General features: G+C 40.1%; 1 protein-coding gene across 2 annotated transcripts; it reads right to left on the bottom strand.

Annotated features, from left to right (window-relative positions):
• Positions 1-4,134: 4,134 nt before the first annotated feature.
• LOC108553076 (elongation of very long chain fatty acids protein AAEL008004) lies at positions 4,135-12,619 on the bottom strand. 2 transcript variants are annotated; one of them, XM_017907841.1, is made up of 4 exons: positions 12,418-12,619; positions 7,014-7,265; positions 6,681-6,924; positions 4,135-6,052 (listed from the first exon to the last, which is right to left on the bottom strand). In XM_017907841.1, the coding sequence occupies exons 2-4, from the start codon at positions 7,263-7,265 to the stop codon at positions 5,589-5,591; spliced, it is 960 nt and encodes a 319-aa protein (XP_017763330.1). In that variant the 5' UTR covers positions 12,418-12,619; the 3' UTR covers positions 4,135-5,588. The 2 variants fall into 2 exon arrangements, with proteins under 2 accessions (XP_017763330.1, XP_017763331.1); XM_017907842.1 differs by lacking the exon at positions 12,418-12,619 and adding an exon at positions 7,385-7,422.
• Positions 12,620-21,115: the final 8,496 nt, after the last annotated feature.

Here is a 21,115-nt window from a genome sequence, read left to right as displayed (position 1 = left end):
TCAGTCAACCAAATGGTTCCTTTCTCGAATAACCATCAGCAGGTAATACATACCTTTTATCTCCTTTTGACATTGGTTGTATTAGCCCAATTAAGTCTATGATGTGTCACAGCCCCATTATTCTTGCTGCTTTAATAATTTCCAAGTTCCTATAGATATTTCTACACATTGTGGCCTTAATGCAACATTTACTTTTTATATTTAATTTATCTCTATCTTTCATAACTTTAACCAATTGTTCATTCTCCATCTTCATATTCCCATGTCGATGCCACACATCTTTCTCTGTTGATATATATGCTACCTCTTTCCTGTTTCATGATGAAGCATAATTTGTATTTCCTCTTCTTACTTTCATTTGAACTTCTCCCCTTTCTTTATGGAGCTGAACACCATCATTCTGAAACTTAACACATTAACGATGATCATTGACTTTGACCACTGATATCAATATTTATTTAGATCAAGAAATCAATATATCTTTCAATCTCACTGTATACTCTATATCTTATTGTTAAAAGAGGACATCACCAAAATTAATTTCATCCTTTAATATCTGCCTGAAGCATCTCCCTTTTATGAATGTAAATTAAATCATCAAACATTTCTATCTTGTGTTTTATATGGTTAGCTGACCTAGAATTCAATAGACATATCACAGATTACATATTTGTATTACTGCTGCAACTTTTTCTAACTATAAAATATAATTATTGGCATCCAATGGCTCTGCGCTGGTGATATTCCATGAGTACAATATATTTCTCCTGTTGCATGTGAGTATCTGTTTCAACAGAATATTTTCTTGAACCTAATCTACGCTGTTATACCGAAAAAACCTAATCCAGAAGCCTAATTTCGAAAATATAAGCTAAGAAACTAAACTGCGCAGCACGATTTGAGAAACACTTGCACTATCGTCACTATGTTTTGAAAACGAACGTTCAAAACCGAAAAAAAATATCCGATCCCGTTAAGGAAGAGTTCCCCCTACGCGAATATATAGAACAAACCTAATCAAAAAGCCTAATTTCCGGAATAGAAGCGAAAAAAGTTTATTGCGCAGCACGATCTGACAGACACAGACACTCTAGGCACTATTTTTCGAAATCACACGCTCAAAACAGAAAAAAAATATGCAATCCCGTTAATTAAGAATTCACTCTATGTGGATATATGGAAAAAAACCGGAGCCAAAACCATAATTTCGGAAATAGTAGCCAAAAAGTCAATTGCGCAGCACGGTTTCACAGCCATAGACACATTCGGCTCTATTTTTTAAAAACGCACCCTCGAAACCGAAAGAAAGTAGCCAATCCCGTTAGAGGAAATTCCACTCTACACTGTTATATGAAACAAACCTAATCGAAAAGACTAATTTCGAAAATAGAAGCAAAAAAAAGTCAATTGTGCAGGGCGATTTCACAGCCACAGACACTTCCGTCACTATTTTTTGAAAATGCACGCTCGAAACTGAAAACATTTGTATTCCACATATGGTATATTGTGATGGAATAGATGTTAGCACTTAGATTGCTTGATCTTGCTGAAGTTCTCTCAATTTCTCAATCTTTTGCTATGGGCCACTTGTAAATATTCCGACAACGTTTGCAAAAATAACCTCCAATTGCAATAGAACGAATTAATAACTGATACCGCATATTATTGTTCGTTGAATATACATTGCCTCGACTGCAGTAATTGAAATATCTATCAGTGATAACACCACTTCCCGAAATGTTTCGTGTACACATCGAAAGTTTTACTTTCACGTGTATAAACATTCTGTCACGTTTCAGGTATGTTCGTTGTAGCAGCGACTGGAAGTTGGCTGCAGGTGGACAAGCATCGTTGTCGCGGGAAGATACTTCTTATTTGAAATAGTCTTATGTTAAAGTCTCGTTGTATAATATAATATCAAACGATGTTTCTTATATTTATTAATAACAATAATGCAAATATAAATATGTTTCTGTTACAAAAATGACTAATTAAAAAGTGCTTAATTTCTACTATAGATACGTTGTAAGTTAATAAAATTAATTATGAGATTAATAATAATTATATAATATATAATATTGTACAATATATGTTAGTTAAGAAATTTGATACATGAGCATTATGAGCACTTTTATTGAATATATTTCTAAAAAATTCTATGATTGCACGTTTATAAACATGTGGATGTACTCTTAAATTAATACTCGATAGTATAGAATTTTCCACGTAATAAGACGATGAAATTAGCTTCGTTTATCAGAGATTTATTTTTCGGAACTTACGAAAATGAATTTTATTAAGAAATGTTTAGAATTTTCAATAAACTCATCTAGAGTTGTGCAAACTTCACTTTATTTTACACATGCCGATTAAAATTCGAATAAAAGTTGGGAATATTATTTCAAGTTTGGCTTTTAAAAGCCAAATAACTAACTAAATACCATAATCGACAGTCGAAATATAGAATCTACAATCGATATTAGGTAGCCACGCAGTATTTTTATACTATTTGCATTCATAGGCAGGCGTGGTTAATAGCGAGGGCCCAACGTAGACGTCACGGCCCTGGCTCGTGGCTAGTTATCACCGATGTTTTCCTGTCTCAGTTATGTATTATTGTACATCGCGTTTGCACGAAGTGGCTTGAAATCTGTGTTTGTTGATTATGACCCGCGGTATAACTTAAATGGTAGGGTAAGGGTTTAATACAATTTAAGAATATATTTGTTAAAATTTTTTAATTTATTAAACTTGTGCGCATGACGAGTTTCTGCGCTTGCGCATTTCGTTGTATACCTACCGACTGCGCATGCGTTAAGCTTCGTCCATTTGCTCATGCGCACAAGTATCTTTACATCTGTATTCCCGCGCATTTTCGCGAGAGTGTAGTGAATAAATTTTGTAAATTGAAGAAAATCTCGAATTAATGTTAACCAGGAAATAACGTGCTGAGTCCAGAATGAGTCAAACATCCAGCGGGCTGTCAACCATAAGCTACGATACCAGGATAGAGCAATCTACTAATAGTGAGTCGTATAATTTATAATTCTTTCATTTTCATATTGTGTCGTGAGATATGAATAGTAAAACGAAGCAGTTGCTCAATTATCCTTCATCATTTTCGCAATAAGAATGATGATTATTGATTTTATCATACAATATATTTTATCATATGTATATCTATCGGGTAAAATATGCATATGTATTTCTATTGCGTATTTCGTAATTGGTGTGAATCTCCTGTACATTTCACGTGCGACAATATTGATGTGTATTGGATAAGTAATTCATGAATATTGAGTTACTTATTGTCTTCATTCTAATTGTTGTTTCACGCATATTTTTCTGATGAAATCACTGAATACTTGATAGATGCCGCAAGTCTTTGTTATTGGACTTGTTCACGACAAGGAAAGGACATTTGTCAAAGAGCTTCAGTAAACTACCACAGAGGGAAGCAACTGTTAATGTTTGTCCCATAGTTATACGTATTTGCTGCAAATGAACGCAAACGCGAACGTTAAAAAATTATAAATAATATACAATTTAAAAGTCTTCGTATTTAAAAATCTATAATTAGAATTTCGTATTGATCATTGATCATGATCGCATAATGACCATTTGTCTGTATTCAAATACACCATACAGTGAAACATCGATTATTCGACCGCAGATTATCCTAATACAGGAAGTGTGTATTCCATTAGAATGGATAGAACATGAGAAAAAAATAGATGCTGTACAAATATCTGTATTTAATTTACACGCAATTTCATTTGCTCAAAAATCATTTATAGTTGAAAAATCTCATTTTATTTTTTACTTAACATAATTCGAAATTTGCTTCTGTCGGTTTACCCGATTACCCGAACGGATTTGTTTTCCAATTAATTCGGATAATCGACGTTCTCCTGTATGTACTTTATAATATTGGCTTATGAATTTCGAGAGTTACTTATTCAAATTTATTCCGTTTCAAAGTTCTGTCTAAAAATTTTTCTTCCGAAACTCCGCAATCAATGGAGTAGCCTGTGTTCTGCTCCAGGCGATGACCAAGGTGAATAAATAGGCAAATTCGTTCAATAAAAATCGTACAATTTAATTGTAGGAAAATAAATACATCTTTTGCTTGCAACTAGTAGTCCGTATTATACAAAGGTACTTATTCTACGCGATAAAAATGTATTTTGCATCACATTCAGTCGACGTTTCTCGAATCGGGGCAACACGTTACGACGAATTGTTTTTCTTCGCATAGATAATAAAGCACGCTTGTGTACATATACTCGTGCATTAGAAATCGGTTGTAAATAAACCCGCACTCTGGCCGGTAACTATCGCAGAAAACTACCGGCGGAAAAAAACAAAAAATTTTGCGTCATAAATATTGAAGTATGCTAACAATCGTGTTTTATGTTTCCATATGTCTCGGGTGGGTTGCGCAAGACAGCGAAACAGCGAAAACTAGTTACCTCGAAAAAGTATTTACTATTGCAATCCGATACGATTTCAGTAATCAGTTCAACGATGATTTCTAATTACTTCTTTCAATATTCCAGTCGCATACGATGACTAGGAATCGCAAATAATGTCATTGATTCTATCCTACGATTATTTTCATCCGACCATATTCTACACTGAATCGTTAAAAATCGTTGAAAATCATTGAGAATCACAGAGAATCAGTGAGGATCACAGAGAATCACCGAAGATCACAGAGAATCACTGAGAATCACAGAGGATCACTGAGAATCACAGAGGATCACTGAGAATCACAGAGAATCACTGAGAATCATTGGCAATAATTGACAATCATTGGCAATCATTGAAAATCGTTGACAATCATTAAAATTATATGAAGTGAACGAATGCCCTGCGATTCGAAAATTATCGACCTGATCTGTCGGTTGCTCGCGATCGCTCAATCCTGAGATTAATCTATATTCGCGATGTCTCGCGACCAAACCACGCGAATCGCGAAAGAACGAAACGATCGAGAGATGATTCGATGCAACGACGTCACGAGCCAGAAAAGTTAATCCGTTTAATGGTTTGAGCAATAAGACCGTTGCGGTGGGATCGCAACGAAAATTCGTAACGTTCGTTGAAAATGGTTCGCGATTCGTTAGCTTCATCGACTTTGCTAACTCGCAAGCTTTCGCAAAAGACCACAGGAATTAGCGGAAAAAAATTTGGCAAATTAAAGTAACCTTAACTCGACAGCGGTTAGGATGCCGCCAGGTCTACTCGTGTTCTCCTTACTCTACTCGTACACTCGCCTGTACTTACATACATTCCCACGTAGAAGCATACATCTATACACGCGACACAAAACCACGCACAGAAAGCGTGAAAGTGTTCCTACTTTCATTCAAACGTATCCTGCGCGGAGGATAATAGGTGATACTTAGTTGGTGAACGCGGAATGTTTGGGAAAGGACCACTCCTGATCACCCTTCGTGACATACCCCTTTGTATAGTATGATTATCGAAAAATATGATCGACTATACTACGACGATGAGCTGAAACTTGTGCACGCGAATTCACGACACGACGATGGTTCGATGACTATGATTTCCGCGTAGATTCATTCCTGAAAGCCACGGTTGTCGATGAACACGCGGTTCCTAAGACCGCTATCCGAGATGTAACCAGTCGCCATTTTGTACTGGTTCGCGTACATCACGCCGTTCTTCGCTTCGCTCTGTTGCTTCTTCTCGTTCAGTCTCTCCATTTCCTTCTCTTTCCTCATGGTGGACATCTTTTTCTTGTTGTATGACTCGTTATAGAAACTACGGAACAGGAAGTAGAACATGACGGCGTGCAAGCCGATCAGCCAGACGAACGCCTTCGGGTAGTTGCATTCGATGAAGAAAAGTTGGAACGCGTGTATCATCACCAGCACGAACTGGATCATTTGCAGGGCTGTCAGGTACTTCTTCCACCAGAGGTACGGTTGCACCTTTGGGCCAAGCGCGGCCAGCAGGTAGTACGAGTACATCACGATATGCACGAACGTGTTGAGTAGGCCGAAAAACGTACTGTGACCGCCTGCAAATGAAAGTTGCTCTTGTTACGATTACCCAGAGTAATCGAGTTTCGAATTTCGACCATGTCGAGGAACTTTTACGTCATTAGGTTAGTCGGTATTACGTCCACGCTGAGTCGGGAGCTTCGCGGAGGGTCGAGGAGTGTCCGATCACCGGTACAGTTTTCCAGCGAGCATAGGAAGTATCGAATTAAAAGTGTTATGAAGATAGAGAGTGAAAGCGTATTATTCTTCCAATGGTGATTGATTTCGCGTTATCCATATCGGAGAAACAAAGGTCGTAGATACCTACGAGTGGGTTATTATGTCAGAGTGAGTTTTATCTGGACGGATTTCTAAACACTGTTTCGATCATTTGCAATCGTGCAGGTATTCTGCTTAAAAATTTTGCTCAGGTAGGTGCGTGATTTGAAGCTTCTCGTTACGTATTCCACACGCGCAGCTGTATCGAGGATAATCATTTCTTCGTTCGGAATGTGTCGCGATCGATTATCATGAATTAGCGAGATGTTTACACTAAGTGGAACTAGGTAATTAACTAGTTGTTTTTCGAAAGTTACACGACCGTTACACGCCTTTAAACGCAGACGATAGGAATAAAGGAGCGAGACGAAGTGGAAGGATACGTACCAGGAGTGAACTTGACACCGAGCCAGACGGATATTGGCATGATTCCGTGATGGATCACGTGCAGAGTCGAGATGTGATCGTTTTTCTTTCTCAGCACGAAGAAGATGGTGTCCAAGAACTCGGTGAATTTCGAAAAGTAGTACCACCAGCAACCGTGTACCATTCGAACTGCCAAAGGATTGTCCGAGTAATCTACCGGTTGGCAGCGAAACGAATAATGACCTGCCCATCCGGCAACCATGGACTGAAACGAACAACGAATAGTTCGAACGAGTTTCGATCGGCAAGTCTTTCTCTAAACATCGTGCGTTTCTCCACCAACTTGCACCTTACCTCGTGAAATAGCCACGTAGAGAATATCACTTGGACGAGATTATAGTATATCATGACCCTCCTTAGATCGAAAGGCTTGCGATTTTCCATGAGTTTAGGACCTAGAACCTTGACGAAGTAGGCGTAGGAGAGGCAGATAGCTAAGGTTGGGAACGGACTGCTCATCATGGCCCAATCCTTCACCCTGGGGTCGCTCTTGTTGTCCATCAGGTCCCGGTAGCCATCGTACACCATTGTCACAATCTGCGCCATCTGAAAATCGATACAAATATATCGTGTCATCTCACCGTAGTCTCGCAGTGCACGCGTCGATCATTTCATTGATAACAGAGTTACTCGTAGCGTTGCATCGATCACGTGGTTCAACTAACCGATTAGGAATAGGACGATATCTACACGGCTGCTAGCTTCAGGAATGCGTTCGCGATCCAAGCTTCGACGTCCGTCCAACGCGGTCGGCGGTTTGACGATCTATGGATCGACGTTGACGATGTGACGGAAGATTACAACTCGGTCTGTCCTTTCACTGAGATTTTCTCGAACGTACGCCCACGGGACAGAGACGCGAATGCTGTCAGAAGGGAGTGAGAAATTCCTCGTTGAAAATTCCCGCGGTTAGTTTGAAAACGCGATCGCCGAAATGACCGCGAGACGCATGCGCAATACCCGTTTATATTTGCCGGTCTGTCGATCTTGGACACGCGTGAACCAGTTAGACGTGACGAGTACGTGGTAATGCTTGTTGCGAAAAATCGTTTCTTAACCCATTTTACGACGAGTGCATTTCGTCAGGTGTTTTCTATGACAGGTAGTGTCATACCTGACGAATTGTTTCGAGAAGTGGCTAGATAGATAACTATGACGTGTAATTGTATTATATTAGGATAAAATTGTTATTAATATTGGCATTATATTCGAGTACTAAAAGTGCAGAATTTTTGAAGAAAGTACATAGTCGCGATTGTGTTATAGTAAAGATTGGTGAAGAAATTTCATGATTATTTATTCTTTCTGGTATGAATAAATAAATTTATAGTAAAGTGCATTCAATGTAAATAAGTATCGGTGTCTATTAATAACCAATTGAGCAAAGTATGAATAGGAAAATTAAATTTCGATGTTAATCATTTCCCTATGAAACTAGGAGGGATTTTATAGTCATAATTTTTCTTCCTTTACGAAGAAAATTCTTGCTTCGACCTGAAAAACATCTGACAAAATTTTCTTAGCGTTACAAGATCACTATAGTGATGTTCGAATATATTACTTCGGTGATAAATAAAATAGAATAAAATTTTATACATGTGGATATAGATTGTGTATATTGTTCGGCCATTGTTCCTTGCGAATAAATTGCAGTGCTGCATCATGCGTTGTTGAGACACGAACAGGTTTTATTATTATAACCGCCAATTATTCCAGGTATTTCAGAGCTACACACGTTATCTATGCGTTAAAAAGGCTGTACATGCATTTATCGCGCACGCGAATACGAATTTTCACATATTTCAAATTTTTCATGCGTTCCGTCATCTCTCGATTGGCTTCACGAGTTTACGGTACTATACCTGGGGTACTATAAAGATACATCGACATCTTTTAAATTTAAAATTAAGATAGACCTTGAAATGACCGAGATGAAATCGATGTTAATTCTCGTTTCTTCCGCGTTATAAAATTTAGCAATATCGAAATTTACTGCGTCCCAAACATTCCTCCATGATCCTGTTTTCGAGTCGATCTTTCCCCCGACAGAGGAATATGTTTCCGTTTTCCTAAAACAGTCACGTTAATTACGTATTTATGAATTCCTCGTATTTCACACGGGATGTTGGACTCAAAAGTTGCTTAAATGTCTGTATCTCATCGACCATGAAGCCAGTCGGAGATAATTAAACAAAAAAAAACAGATCGGTGATAATCCTCGAAGTTTTAGCACGCTGTTGAGACGAATTGTTAAAATTGAACCGGCAATGTCTATTCGAATAAACGATTTGCTTAGTTAGTGTCTTTTTAGATAATCGAGATCGATACGATAGGAATCGAGAAGATAACCAGGTTCGTTATCTCGATGGGTGAGGCGTGTAATAAAAATCATTAGGCTTCATCGTAACGTTATGTCAGCGAAAGTAACACTCGTCTTAATCCGACACAGGCGTCATTGGTTTCTCTAATGCCGTTAAACGACTTCAATTTCCCGACGGTTACATTCGTTTTCTTTCGAAGAATCTTGATCATTTATGTCGAACCTAGTCTAAACAAGAACGCTCTCTTCACTCGTTCCACGTGCATGCTCTCGACTTGCATGAATAAGTCGGTTCGCTCAAGAGCGAATGTCTGAAGAATATCTAGGGACTATCTAGGGAAAACGAGGAACCAAATAGATAATCGGGACCGAAGTCGCTCGAGCAATTGATCCATCGATTCCTCGACGTATCCTAATCGTCGATTTACCGAAGGTAAACGACCCTAGAAGCATATTCTCATCTGATCCAGTCTCCTGGCAGCTCTCAGGTCTCTCGACAATCGTTTCCTCCAAGTTCTTCTGGCGAAGTCTCTCGATCTACTTTCAGCGACAGTTCCTTGCGAAATTTAGGAAATTACGAGCAACTGGCAGGTTCCTCGAAGAGCCGTCTGTCGAAAAACGATACGAACGACACGCTCGTTCCAGCGTCAGTTTCGCAATCCGATCTGCAGCGGGACCGCTCGAACAGGGCTGGAGGGAGAAGTGACCTCACCAAACACTGCAACACCGACTCAGAGAACCCGTTTCCGCCTCGGAAAAATTCCGCCTATCGATCGAATCTACGCTTTGGCTATCGTTGTTTCGTTCCTTCTTCGGTAACCCTCAATTTTCGAACAGGGATTCTTCGATTCCCGATCTTTCTTCTTCGCTCACATCGCTGATCCTCTCGAAGGTTTATTACCCGTTCCACAAGACGAATTTGTTGGATTGCACGTTGATTCCTCTGAAACTCGTTTGCGTATCAGCACCCTGTCCCCTGTTCGTTCGATTTGCGTTATCCAATCTTTCCAAGATGCTGCGATTGGTAGCTCGAGTGTGCATACGAACGAAATACCTTCAGAATCGCGTGTGAGTGGCAATTCACCGAATTTACAGGAATTTTGGCCGAAGTATTGGAAGTATTCAAGAATTCAGTGAGCATTGTGGTCCCCTGTGATGATTTAGTCTCGATCAGAGATGATGGACGAATCTCGAGTCCGATTCGACCACACGGCTCGCAAATCGCCCATAAATTTGCAATATATCTAAATATCAGACGCACCGTTGGACGAAATGACGCAGCTACCGTTATTTATTCGAACTGTTCGCTTTAATATAAAGTCCATTCACGATCGTCATAAATAGCTAATGGTAGAATTTTTTCCGTTGCGTGTTTTATCACTGGGGAAAAAAACGAGATAAACGAAACCAGCGGATCGATTCATTATACGAATGGAGCATAGTTACCGATAGGTAATCAGGAGAAAAAGAAGCGTTGGGAGTGGAGTCGTAAACCGGAATGATCGTAAAGTGCCGATGGGTTCAAAGTTTAACGTGGAAGATCCACGAAGAAACGAGGTTCGCAGAAGCTCGTGAGCGATCGTTATCACCTCGCTTTTTCCAATCCTCCACTTCTTCTTTGCCTTTCCACTTTTCTTCTTTGCTTTTCCATTTTTTCTCGCTTAGCGCCTCTTCCGCCAGCTAACTATGCGGGTATCTACGTGTTCACGTGTATCAGCTGCACATGCCGATGCAGTGATACGTATGGGAGAAGGAGATAATGAAAACAGTCGAATTCAATGTCGCGGTAGCCGCTAATTTCAATGCACGTACGACTAATGCCACCGTACTCGCGGCAGGAAAAATACGAAGCTGCTTGACAAGAACAAGAGGAAATCCTGCTCAATAAATAACGGGCCGGTGTTCGATAATGCATAGGAAAGTGGCCGTATCGCGAAGCAAGGTTTTCCGTGGAATCACCACTCACGATCCGTCCTTTGTCCTCGTTTTTATTATCCTCTTTCCGAGAAACGCGTAACGCATGTTCGCATTTAAATCAGGCAGGATCAGCGACGGTGAGGAGTGTATCGAAGACGCGTTAGGAAACGAATTTGCAAATATAAAGGCCTGGAATGTGCAGATCCGTGAAGTCGCGTCGCGCGATGCAATTGGAATCACTGCGCTCCTGTTAAACGCCATTTGCTGCCTGGTCAGGTGCATCCTCGGGTTTTCATCTCGTCCAGGGAAGAAAGTGGCCAATGTCTTTGTCAGGTGGACAACGTTGCGACTCCCGATGTTGATTCCATGATCGGATATCGCGAGCTCTGATTTAAGCGTCGCGTTACCGCTGCCGATCGATCGATGGATCGCTGTGGGCGTACGCATACTTTGATCCGAGGTCGAGCCACCTCCGAGAAAACGTGTCCCCTTGTTTTCGTTGACCATCCCGCCAGAGAGGCGCGTGTCGTTTCAGGAAGACCGAAGTGTTAATAAGGAAAATTACGAAGCCTTGTTCGAGCATTAAACGTAGATGTAAGAAGCGTCGTAAGTAAACTTTGAACGAGTTCTATCGAACGACGGTGAAAATAGTCCTAGTTGCTTAGGCGAAGGTAGTGACACGTGTTCCCGCGAAGATAGAATACTCAACGAAGAGAAGTCGAAAGAAATTTTAGAAAGAGATTTCGATCGGCGAGTAGGTGTAGAAAATTGGATCGTGTAAATAAATGGTGACTTCCGTTAGGGAGTTTCATTACGCAATAATTGAATCGTATAGATCGCTGTTTAATCGCTGTTGCAGTGAAACACAAAGACCTAGTCCTTTTTCCTGTTTTTCGCTTGTTAAATTTTACTTGTATAGTCGATCGTCAGGACCTTGTTTATCGAGACTATTCATGACACACAGCCCAACAGAAATGTTGGACTACTTTCCGTTCAACGAATGGCACGACGATAAACGAATCCGAACAAACTTTCGAACAAGCTTTAGACAGTGAGCTCCAGTTTAAATTTGCAAACGATTCCAAGCGAGAAGCGTTAATTTCTTATGCAAACCTCTAAGTCTAGGCTGGCTCTCTTATGAAATGTCACAAATTACACGACTACACACGAACGCGTCAACTTTCACGTGAATGGTTGTCATTGATCTTTCCTATCGGTCACGGAGCAAATAGATGCCAAAACGGGCGAAATCGTTCAATGGTTACTTCAAAATCGAACTGTATCGTATCCTCAGTCACTTTCGTATCGAGCCAGCACGAGCGTCGATCAAAATCAAGTATCTGCGACACCTTGACAGATCCTTCCCCATTCCTGTCAATTGCTCCTAACAGTCAAACCTCACGAGACACACCGAATTGCGACCGAATTCTGACAGAATTCTGATCGAATTCTTGTACTCACCGTGGCTTACTAACGACGAAGTCCGATCTACCAGTGCGAAATCGAAGGATACCAATCTGATCGATCTTTAACGCTTCCCCTTCGCGAACTGATTTGGTGTGAAAATCGTAACAAACTCGACGTCGTGTGACAGGAACGTGCACTGTTGCAACGAAATCGGTGTTACTCTCTTCCACGTGCCGTAGAGAGGACCTTTGTGTTTGGTCACCTTCGAGGAAACTGAAGTTCCGCGATGAAAACCGTGTTTTATATTGGCATAAGCTCTTGACACCTGAACGCGCACGTTGCCCGCTGCTCGTGGGGTAGAACACCGACCCCACCAACTTCTGCCTGAGACGACGTTTCGCTTCTCTGCTGTCTATCGATGATTCTCGACTGTCCAAGGGTCGTGTACACAGGGTGTCCGTGTGCCGTGCATGCTATGTGTTCGAGACCACGGACCAACACGGCACTGGTTCACGAAAATTGTACAGTAGTCCACTAGCCTCTGAGGATCTATACCCAGACGCGATGTTTGCTTTCGCGTGACAGATTTCGAAAGACGTCAAGATCTCCGAGTCGACAAAGACATTTAGGTGTACATACCAGTTGGACCACGAGTCGTCGCTGATCTACGATAGATTTTCGTGCCTGTCATGCTTCTTGCTGCTTTTTTAATAGCGTACAGAGCGAGGATAGCTATGGTTCCTAGGATTCCGATCGAGTGCTCGATCAAGATTAGGCTCCAACAGAGATGACGTTAGGATGAAAGGTACTTTGGATGCTACCTACTACATCTAGATCATCTCAAACGTTGACACGTTGACTGCCACCTCAGGGGACCCCGATAAACTTTCTATTATTCTCAGGATACGATGACGAATTATCAAAAGATATGGCAAAAGAGAAAAGAAGAAATAGCGCAAATTGTTATTCTCTATTTATTTACGTTGTTCGAGAAGTATATAAATTTGAAAAATATATCGCCAGTCACTAGTGTCCACCATGGAACACCGTCACTGAGTAGACAAGCACCGGTCACTGGTAACTATCGTGTCAGCCAACGTGTTGAGGAAACTTAAGGGGAATACTTATATTTCTTTGAAATATTTCTACTCGTCGAATTGGGATTCCTTTGGCAGCTAAGTGATGGATGGTCGATGCGCAGTAAGGCTGGGATGAGACTCCAGTCGTGATAGGCTCAGCTCCGTATCTCGGTCCAGTGTTTTTTCATTTTTTCTACCTTGCATCCCACCACGATGTTTGAGCAAAGTCGATTACGCAACTCTCTCGCACAATGCGAGTGTTTTCAGGACGACGTTCTTCCTTGAATTTTCGGTATTTGTTGTTTGTGACGTAGCTTCTAATGCATATCGCACTGCAGCTGAATACATCGCAACCATGTCAACACTGAAATATTCATAGAAATTGATGTATTCGGTGATTATAACATTTATCACTTTATGTTAATGACAGTAGGCTATATTAATATAACCATAATACGTATATATTAACTACTGATTGGACGGTTAATAGCGAGACCTTTTGGCTCTGCTCTTATTTGAATTTTAATGTTGACAAGGATCACGATAGTAACGATAATTAACCGTTACAACAGTGATTAAAATCGCAGCCCAGACGATAATTAGTCGATGGTAAATATCGAAGACAAAATTGATCTTATTTAAAATTATCTTGGTCATTAAAGTCTCTCTTAAACGTCAAACTTGGGAATCGCCCAAGGCCGGATAACGGTGAAATATTAACGAAACGTCGAAAGTATTTTTTCAGGAGGCAATGACTTACATCATCGAATTCCGCGCTAAGTAGCGGAACTTTAGCACTAGTTCCACTGCTAAATACGCATGATCTTCGGGATGTTCGGTCTTCCTGGTATGCGAAACCTGCGAAATTTTCGCGATTCGATCGGTACACGGCATATAGAATTATAGAATAGCATAGTCAAATCGATTTAATACCATTCGAGTACCTCGCTTTGCACGCTTGTTTTTAATTCAAGACGCAAGTATCTTTGTTTCGCAACGAATTTGTTACGTTGCCACTTCTGCGTTATGGAAATACTGGAATACTCCGAACCAGTAGCATAAGCGCTGTATAGGATTATCTCGGAATAGATTTTTTTTCGCGATGTTTCCATTAATTTATCGAGTCTCGAGCTTCGATGTTTTATGCCATGTTTGACAACGTTACGAATAATTAAAGATAGATAATGTCCACGAGGAATTCAAATTTCGAAGGAAATTTGTAAATCAATAGGATGACAGATGTGTTTATAAAACGGATTAGACGACAATGTAGAAAAAGAATTGCAAATGAACTTAATGCGCGTTATATTTATCGAATAAAATGGCATCGACCTTAAGAATTTTATGTTTCACGTGGTTGGCGGGAATCGGTCACAATTTTGAGCGAAGCGTTACTCAAAATGTGCCATTTTGTATCATTATAGCATTACCTTTATTTATTGCTCCATTCACATCAGAAATATATAACTTATTAATCGAATGCGATAATACTTTTAGGTAAATAAACGTAACTGATCTATTACAAGTCTGCTAATGATTGTACGTTTTGTCCATTTCTCAGCTATTATTCATTACCATGAGCACGCACGAGGTTACATGCAGACTTAATCATTTCCACGCATAAAAATTAACAACTCTCATTAATTATAGCAGTTTTCATGTTTTCTTATTTTCTATTACGACACGTTACTCGTAACATCTAAAGGTTAGGAATCCGTCTCCAGATTTGCGATGGTGCATTCAGATTCAGTAGAATAGTGTCGTTTATTCTGTTCTTTCCGGACAATATTGCACGTTGTAAATCAAGTATCCCAGCACTTTGTGCATACATGTACATACGCGTCATGGATCAATTTGAATGATTAATCGAGCGCAAGATCCACGGTGGATAAGTACTAGGCGGAAGTATGTATCCAAGGTTCTAGAACTCGTTTAATAACGTAGAATATTTATCGTCTCTTTCCCATTCGTGTTTACCTACTGTCGAATATCTCTCTCGTGGCCAACAAAAAGGACCTTGCGTTTTGTTACACGTTCAGTGACCTCTCGCGGCGACGCCATGCCGGACGCCATGTTGGAAGCCGCGTGCGGATGCTGCCGAAGCCCAGAGGCTCTTACAACTGCGTTCACCGTTCTTGGATATTCTTTTTCAGAAACTTAGCCGACTCTTTTTTCACCTCTGCAACATTAACACCATGGCACGAACAACATAGCGAATTCTTATTGTATGTTAAAATGTACTTGACCCATTGCCTTAGGTCGATGAGTTTGTACTTTTACTTCCAAGAGATTATCATACACGAATTATCGTACGGTGAACGCGAACGACTCGAGTAAAAATGGTCTGCAAGGTGGACTACATTTAACCTTGAAGACCTTCCGCGCTCGTGCAGGTACAATGGCCTCTCCTACGTCAAAGAGGCAACCACATCTTTATACACGAATCTTTTTCTGTCCACTGTCATAATCCCAGGGTATTTTCGCTTTTGTCTCGCAACCGATAAATTACCCGTGAATGTGCCAATTATTTTCAACGCGGGGTCGTTCTATAACCTATAATATGCGAGTAAGGATTTCGAATAACGTTCTACACGCACTTGGAGCTTTTCGAATCTCTTTGACTATGAAAAATATTTGCAATTTGTTGATCCCTTTTCACTAAACATGGTAACAAAATGCTTCCGTACTGTTTATTCGATTTAAAATTAACAGGCGATATTTCCAGCTCCATCATGCGAGTTTATCGATGGAATTTCGCATCCTTTTCCTATACTTGATGCAAGGTCACGCAACGTATTTCTTTTTTCCCACTATTGTCAGGTTTCTAACAATTTCGCGGATTTTAGGTGCTACGAAAAACATTCCACAATGTGTATTCAGATATTGAACAAAAAGTCCATTTTTCTCGGAAATTTCGACTCTTCGACGTGTAAAACGATATGGAGATTCAGATTTGTTAAGTTAGCCTGGGAGTCTTCGTCTTTTTACACCGTGCAGGTGTTTTACCGTGCAACGCAGAGGTAGCGTGCAGCAACGACAGATCACACGCGAAATTATTCATTCCATTACCAGTCATGGTGCACGGCCATTGATAATTGGTATTCGATAAGCGTGCGAGCCACCCGCATCCACGGAACTCGCGATCGAGCGCCATTAGTTCTTTCTTCATATAATTTACCGACGTGTGCGACTCGATTTCCGAGGCTGGGTGGTCTCTCGGCGACGGGGAACAAACGTGAAGGCGTTCGGTTCTGCCAGTCGATTCAATTTTTTCTTTCCTGCATCTCCTGTCTCGAGTCGGCCAACTTCGAGTTCGGTTCATTCTCGTTCCTTTGAGAACGAACACGAAGGCGTTCGACATTTTCTTGCCTCCTGTTTCCACAGAAAACTCCGTGCTGATACGATTCCTCGCAATTCCATTCGGTCTCTTCTCGTTGGAACTTAAGTAATTCGCGCCGCCATATTGGACGCATCCGTGAGGCCGGACGGGGAACTGGAATCTCTGCATAATACACTAATGTGTAACACGTGAAGAAAAAGAGCAAAAAAAATGGAGAAAAAAGGTTACTACTTCGTGTTATTTATATAATTTCTCACGGTTACGTTGATTTGTTATGACGTTCTGTTTTTTTCTTTTTTTTCACGCTAAATGGCGAGAATTATATCAGAGTAACATGTTTTTCGACGAAAAAAGTAAGCAATTCAATGCAAAGTTATACAAATCGATTGCTTACGTCTTTTCCAGATTGAAAATGTCGAAGTTCGTTTTCTTTTGCTTCCTAATTAAGGAATTATTTAATTTGTTTTTCTTCGACTTCGAATTCACCTGTGGAATATTTCTCGGCATTTGGAATACCCGATTTCCTTGGTTTCCTCGTTTAAATCGAAAACCTGTTGCATCGGTTTAGTAAAAAGTATACATAAAGCAAGCTGCAACCGATATTTCCGTCGTTGAAACGAATTGTTGCATCGTTCGAGCAGCCATTGGCCATCTGTACCACCACGAATCGCTGTCCTTTAGCTGCACAGTCTCTAGCGTGGGATTGTAAGGACACAACGGTCAAACAGCGATTCGGGTAGCCAAAGCACTTCAGTTTTACGAGCAGCTCGACAGATCGTTTGCGCGAAAGACTTTGAAAAGTTAGCTGGGTTACACGAGACTGGCCACTAACGATCACCAGCACGGAACAGGCTATTTACGCGAGCAATTCTAACCACTCGATCGGTATTTTTTCAAGTCATCCTTTCCTATTTGAGTTAGAGCACTGGAATCGCTTAGACAAAGAGTCGATGTTTTTCCGGCTTCGTGGTACAGTACGCGACAAAATAATAGCACAGCCTGTAGTTTTAGTACTTCCAACGGATACCATGTATGCGTATGTTAAATATGTCCTCGTATAATACATCCAGCCCTTAATAATACAGAAAAATATTAATTAGGGTTTACGTTTCTTCTTATTTAAATTTCACCGGTTTATTTTACGCGAAAAATGATAAAATGGCGCTGGCAGCGAATAAATAGAAAATATCGATTTTTGCTTTATTTATTGAAATATTTCAAACATAGTAATTTTCTTTCGCCATCTTTATCATCTGCTTTGTATAGCGCGAGTCTTCTCCTGTAAAATCAAGTTTGACGATTCTCTTTCTGCCCAGATATGCCTCTTGATTTCTGTCGCTTTCGAGTTACTCGTGAAACACCAGAAATCATGGCGTGTGCTGCCATTTTGCCGCGTACTGTACGTATTTCTTCATCGTAATGAGTAAAACTATCAGTACGACACTTATACTACGTAAACTGTTCGTAGAACGATAGCTAATTTTTTAGAATAGCCGGGGAGACCCGCGACACCTTGTACTAGATTGTCCACCAATATTTTTCCATTGTTCAAACGATCAAAATGGACGCGAAATTTTTACATTCAAAATTGGCTAATAAGGATCTCCATATGCGTTATACGATGATCATTCGATTGCGGAGATCTCGATCACCCTTGCTTCGCGATAATATATCAGAATTTGCAATTAGACGTGAAAATTGATCGAAACGACGTACACTGTGTGTACGAATAAAACTTGACGACAACTGAAGCGTCTAAACTCAAATACAAATCTTGACAGAGACTTGGAGATCATTTTATGGGTGTTTATGGTTGAGAAAAACTTAGACGTCTTACGACTTACGTCACAGACGAGCGTCGTTATTTAAACACGCGCGGGTTCATTTAAATGAATTTGAAAATACGTAAGAGACGGTAATAAAATCTAAACTCATACGATAGGTCGAACTCGGTTGTGTTTTTAGACTGATCATCGGAACGAATATGACTTTGTTTTCGTGCGAAAACTTGTTCACGTGTATTTTGGTTAACGAGGTGCCAAAAAAGAAACGGCAGGGGAAAGAGAAAATGGTGACCTCTGGCGATCCATTAAAACTCGATCTTGGTGATGACGCGAAGCAAACATCGCGATGTAGAAATGTGCGGCTATTGAAATAAAACGCGACACGATGACGTATTTCCTAAAAACGTTCTTCACCTTTGAAAAAGGAATTTTTTGCTCGGCTTGTTCGCGATCATTCCGCTAATTCGTGTACAGATAGACGATCATCGCCGATGAAAGTAAAGTCATCTGATCCTGGATGATGCAGCGTTTTATTTCAGGTTTTATTTGCCTTTGTAGTCTGTTATTGCCTTTTCGACTTGAGCAATATCAATACATCGGCGAACGATGGTGGATGGTAGATGGCTCTTGAGAGAGCGGAATTTATGGCACTTTCAACGTGCCATTAAACATTTACGAATGACATTGCTTAGATAAAGATGGCCCAAAAATCGTCGTACTTATGCGTTTTCACGTTCCCACATTGACTAAATTAAATCTTACATTGAATACATTAATTATTTTTCAATGTTCTATTTATTAGGGGATGGGATGGGGGAGGGGATTAATGTCCCCTCTTCTATGGGGGAATCGAATGCTGTTACTTTCATATGATGTTAATTGCTATCTTAGATATCGAGGATATGCTTAGGTATCTATGCTTTTCACATTATTTCGCGCACATCTTGAATTCCTAACCATTCATTTATATTAATGACACGTCTGCGATTTGACATTTCATTTTAATATCTGGTCGATACTCCACGGGTTCGGGAACCCCGGTTGCCCTTGTATCGTCGAACACGTGTTTGTTATTTACCCATCATTAAACGCAAGTGTATATATGCTGTTTGCATAGTGTGCACTTGAAATGGACAAAGGCCATTCCATTCATAATCATTTTATTTTATACGCTATGTATATACTGAGTTATATCGTATGAACCATTCACAGACCAAGGTTTTTAATTTGACAGATCGAAGTAATCTTTTAAGTTGTTTCTTTCATTTCATTTTCGTGTCAAAACACTCGACTGATACTTAATTCTTTATATCTGACACGAGTTTTCCTTCTTTTCTTGTTTTTTATCTTTTTTCTTTGGTAATGTTAATCGGCCTGACAGATGATGCATTCGTGCGACTACGAAGATTAATTTAATAATTTTCTACGCATCATTAATCGCGCTAATCCACGTCTCCATGATCCATGTTTCATTGGGATTTCCCGTTATCCTGCGTTTCGTCACTCGTATATGTAATAAATTTCCATACTTTATTCCGTTCAGTTTAAATCTGATATTACGTAGCACTTTTGTTACGTATGGAATGATATAATCGGCGTATATACTTAGGTAAATCGAAAATTGAAAGGTCAAGTCATCGAAACTGAAATTTTCTGCATAAAATATCGCGTTCGTCCCAAACTCGAGAGGAAATTTTGCATAGCTTACTCGAATTATAGTTACAAATATTCGTAGGGCCTATTTAGAATCACCCCCTTCCCGGTTGTACTACTGTTGCTGAGGCACCCTGTATAGAATTTCCAGACTTTCCAATAGTATCCGTGTTTGAGGCAGGGTCTGCTAGATAGCCTTCCTGATGAGTCCATTAGCAGACCCAAGACGAAACGCATCCCTTCCTTCTTCTTTCATCCCTTCCAGCACTACCCGTCAGCAGCCGAGCACCCGCCACCAACGGTAGGGGAGGACCCCACATTACAATACAATAGGTGCTATGTTGACGTAATAGGATGCAACATTCTTAAACAAATCACCATATTCATTGAGAAAAACAATGCTTACTTACATTCGTGACAGTCTGCACCGATTTGTTGTGTCTGGTGTTTATAATCGATGAAACCTTGCAAATAAGGGAAATAAACGAGATTTGGAAAATTAAAGAAATACCAAAGAATTCGATGAAACCTTGCAAAAAATTCGAAACCTACGTAGGTTTGTTTGAATGCGAAATCTGGTAATTTACACGTTTCCGTCACGCTCGTTTGGCGAGTCTAAAAAAGTTATTAATGGCAGGTAGGAATTTACAATAACAACAAAATAAATTCGAACAAGTTTGCACGAAAACTGGCGAAGGAGAGATTTTTAACGTATTCGTTATCGTTGGCTGATCTGCTAACCTACTTAATTTTACATTCCATGACGTCAAACGTTGGAAAAATACCATTCTTAGGTAGTTTCGTTTATCAATTAAGAGGAATGTAAATGATGGTACGGATTTAATTTTTATCGAATTTAACACGACATGGAAAACAGTCCTGTTGTATAATTCGCA

This window comes from Eufriesea mexicana, unplaced genomic scaffold (genome assembly GCF_001483705.2).
Source record: "Eufriesea mexicana isolate 0111107269 unplaced genomic scaffold, ASM148370v2 scaffold9187, whole genome shotgun sequence".
In the NCBI taxonomy this organism is placed as follows: Eukaryota; Metazoa; Arthropoda; class Insecta; order Hymenoptera; family Apidae; genus Eufriesea; species Eufriesea mexicana.
The sequence above is the reverse complement of the archived record's forward strand: the minus strand, read 5'-3'. Positions and strand labels throughout refer to the sequence as shown.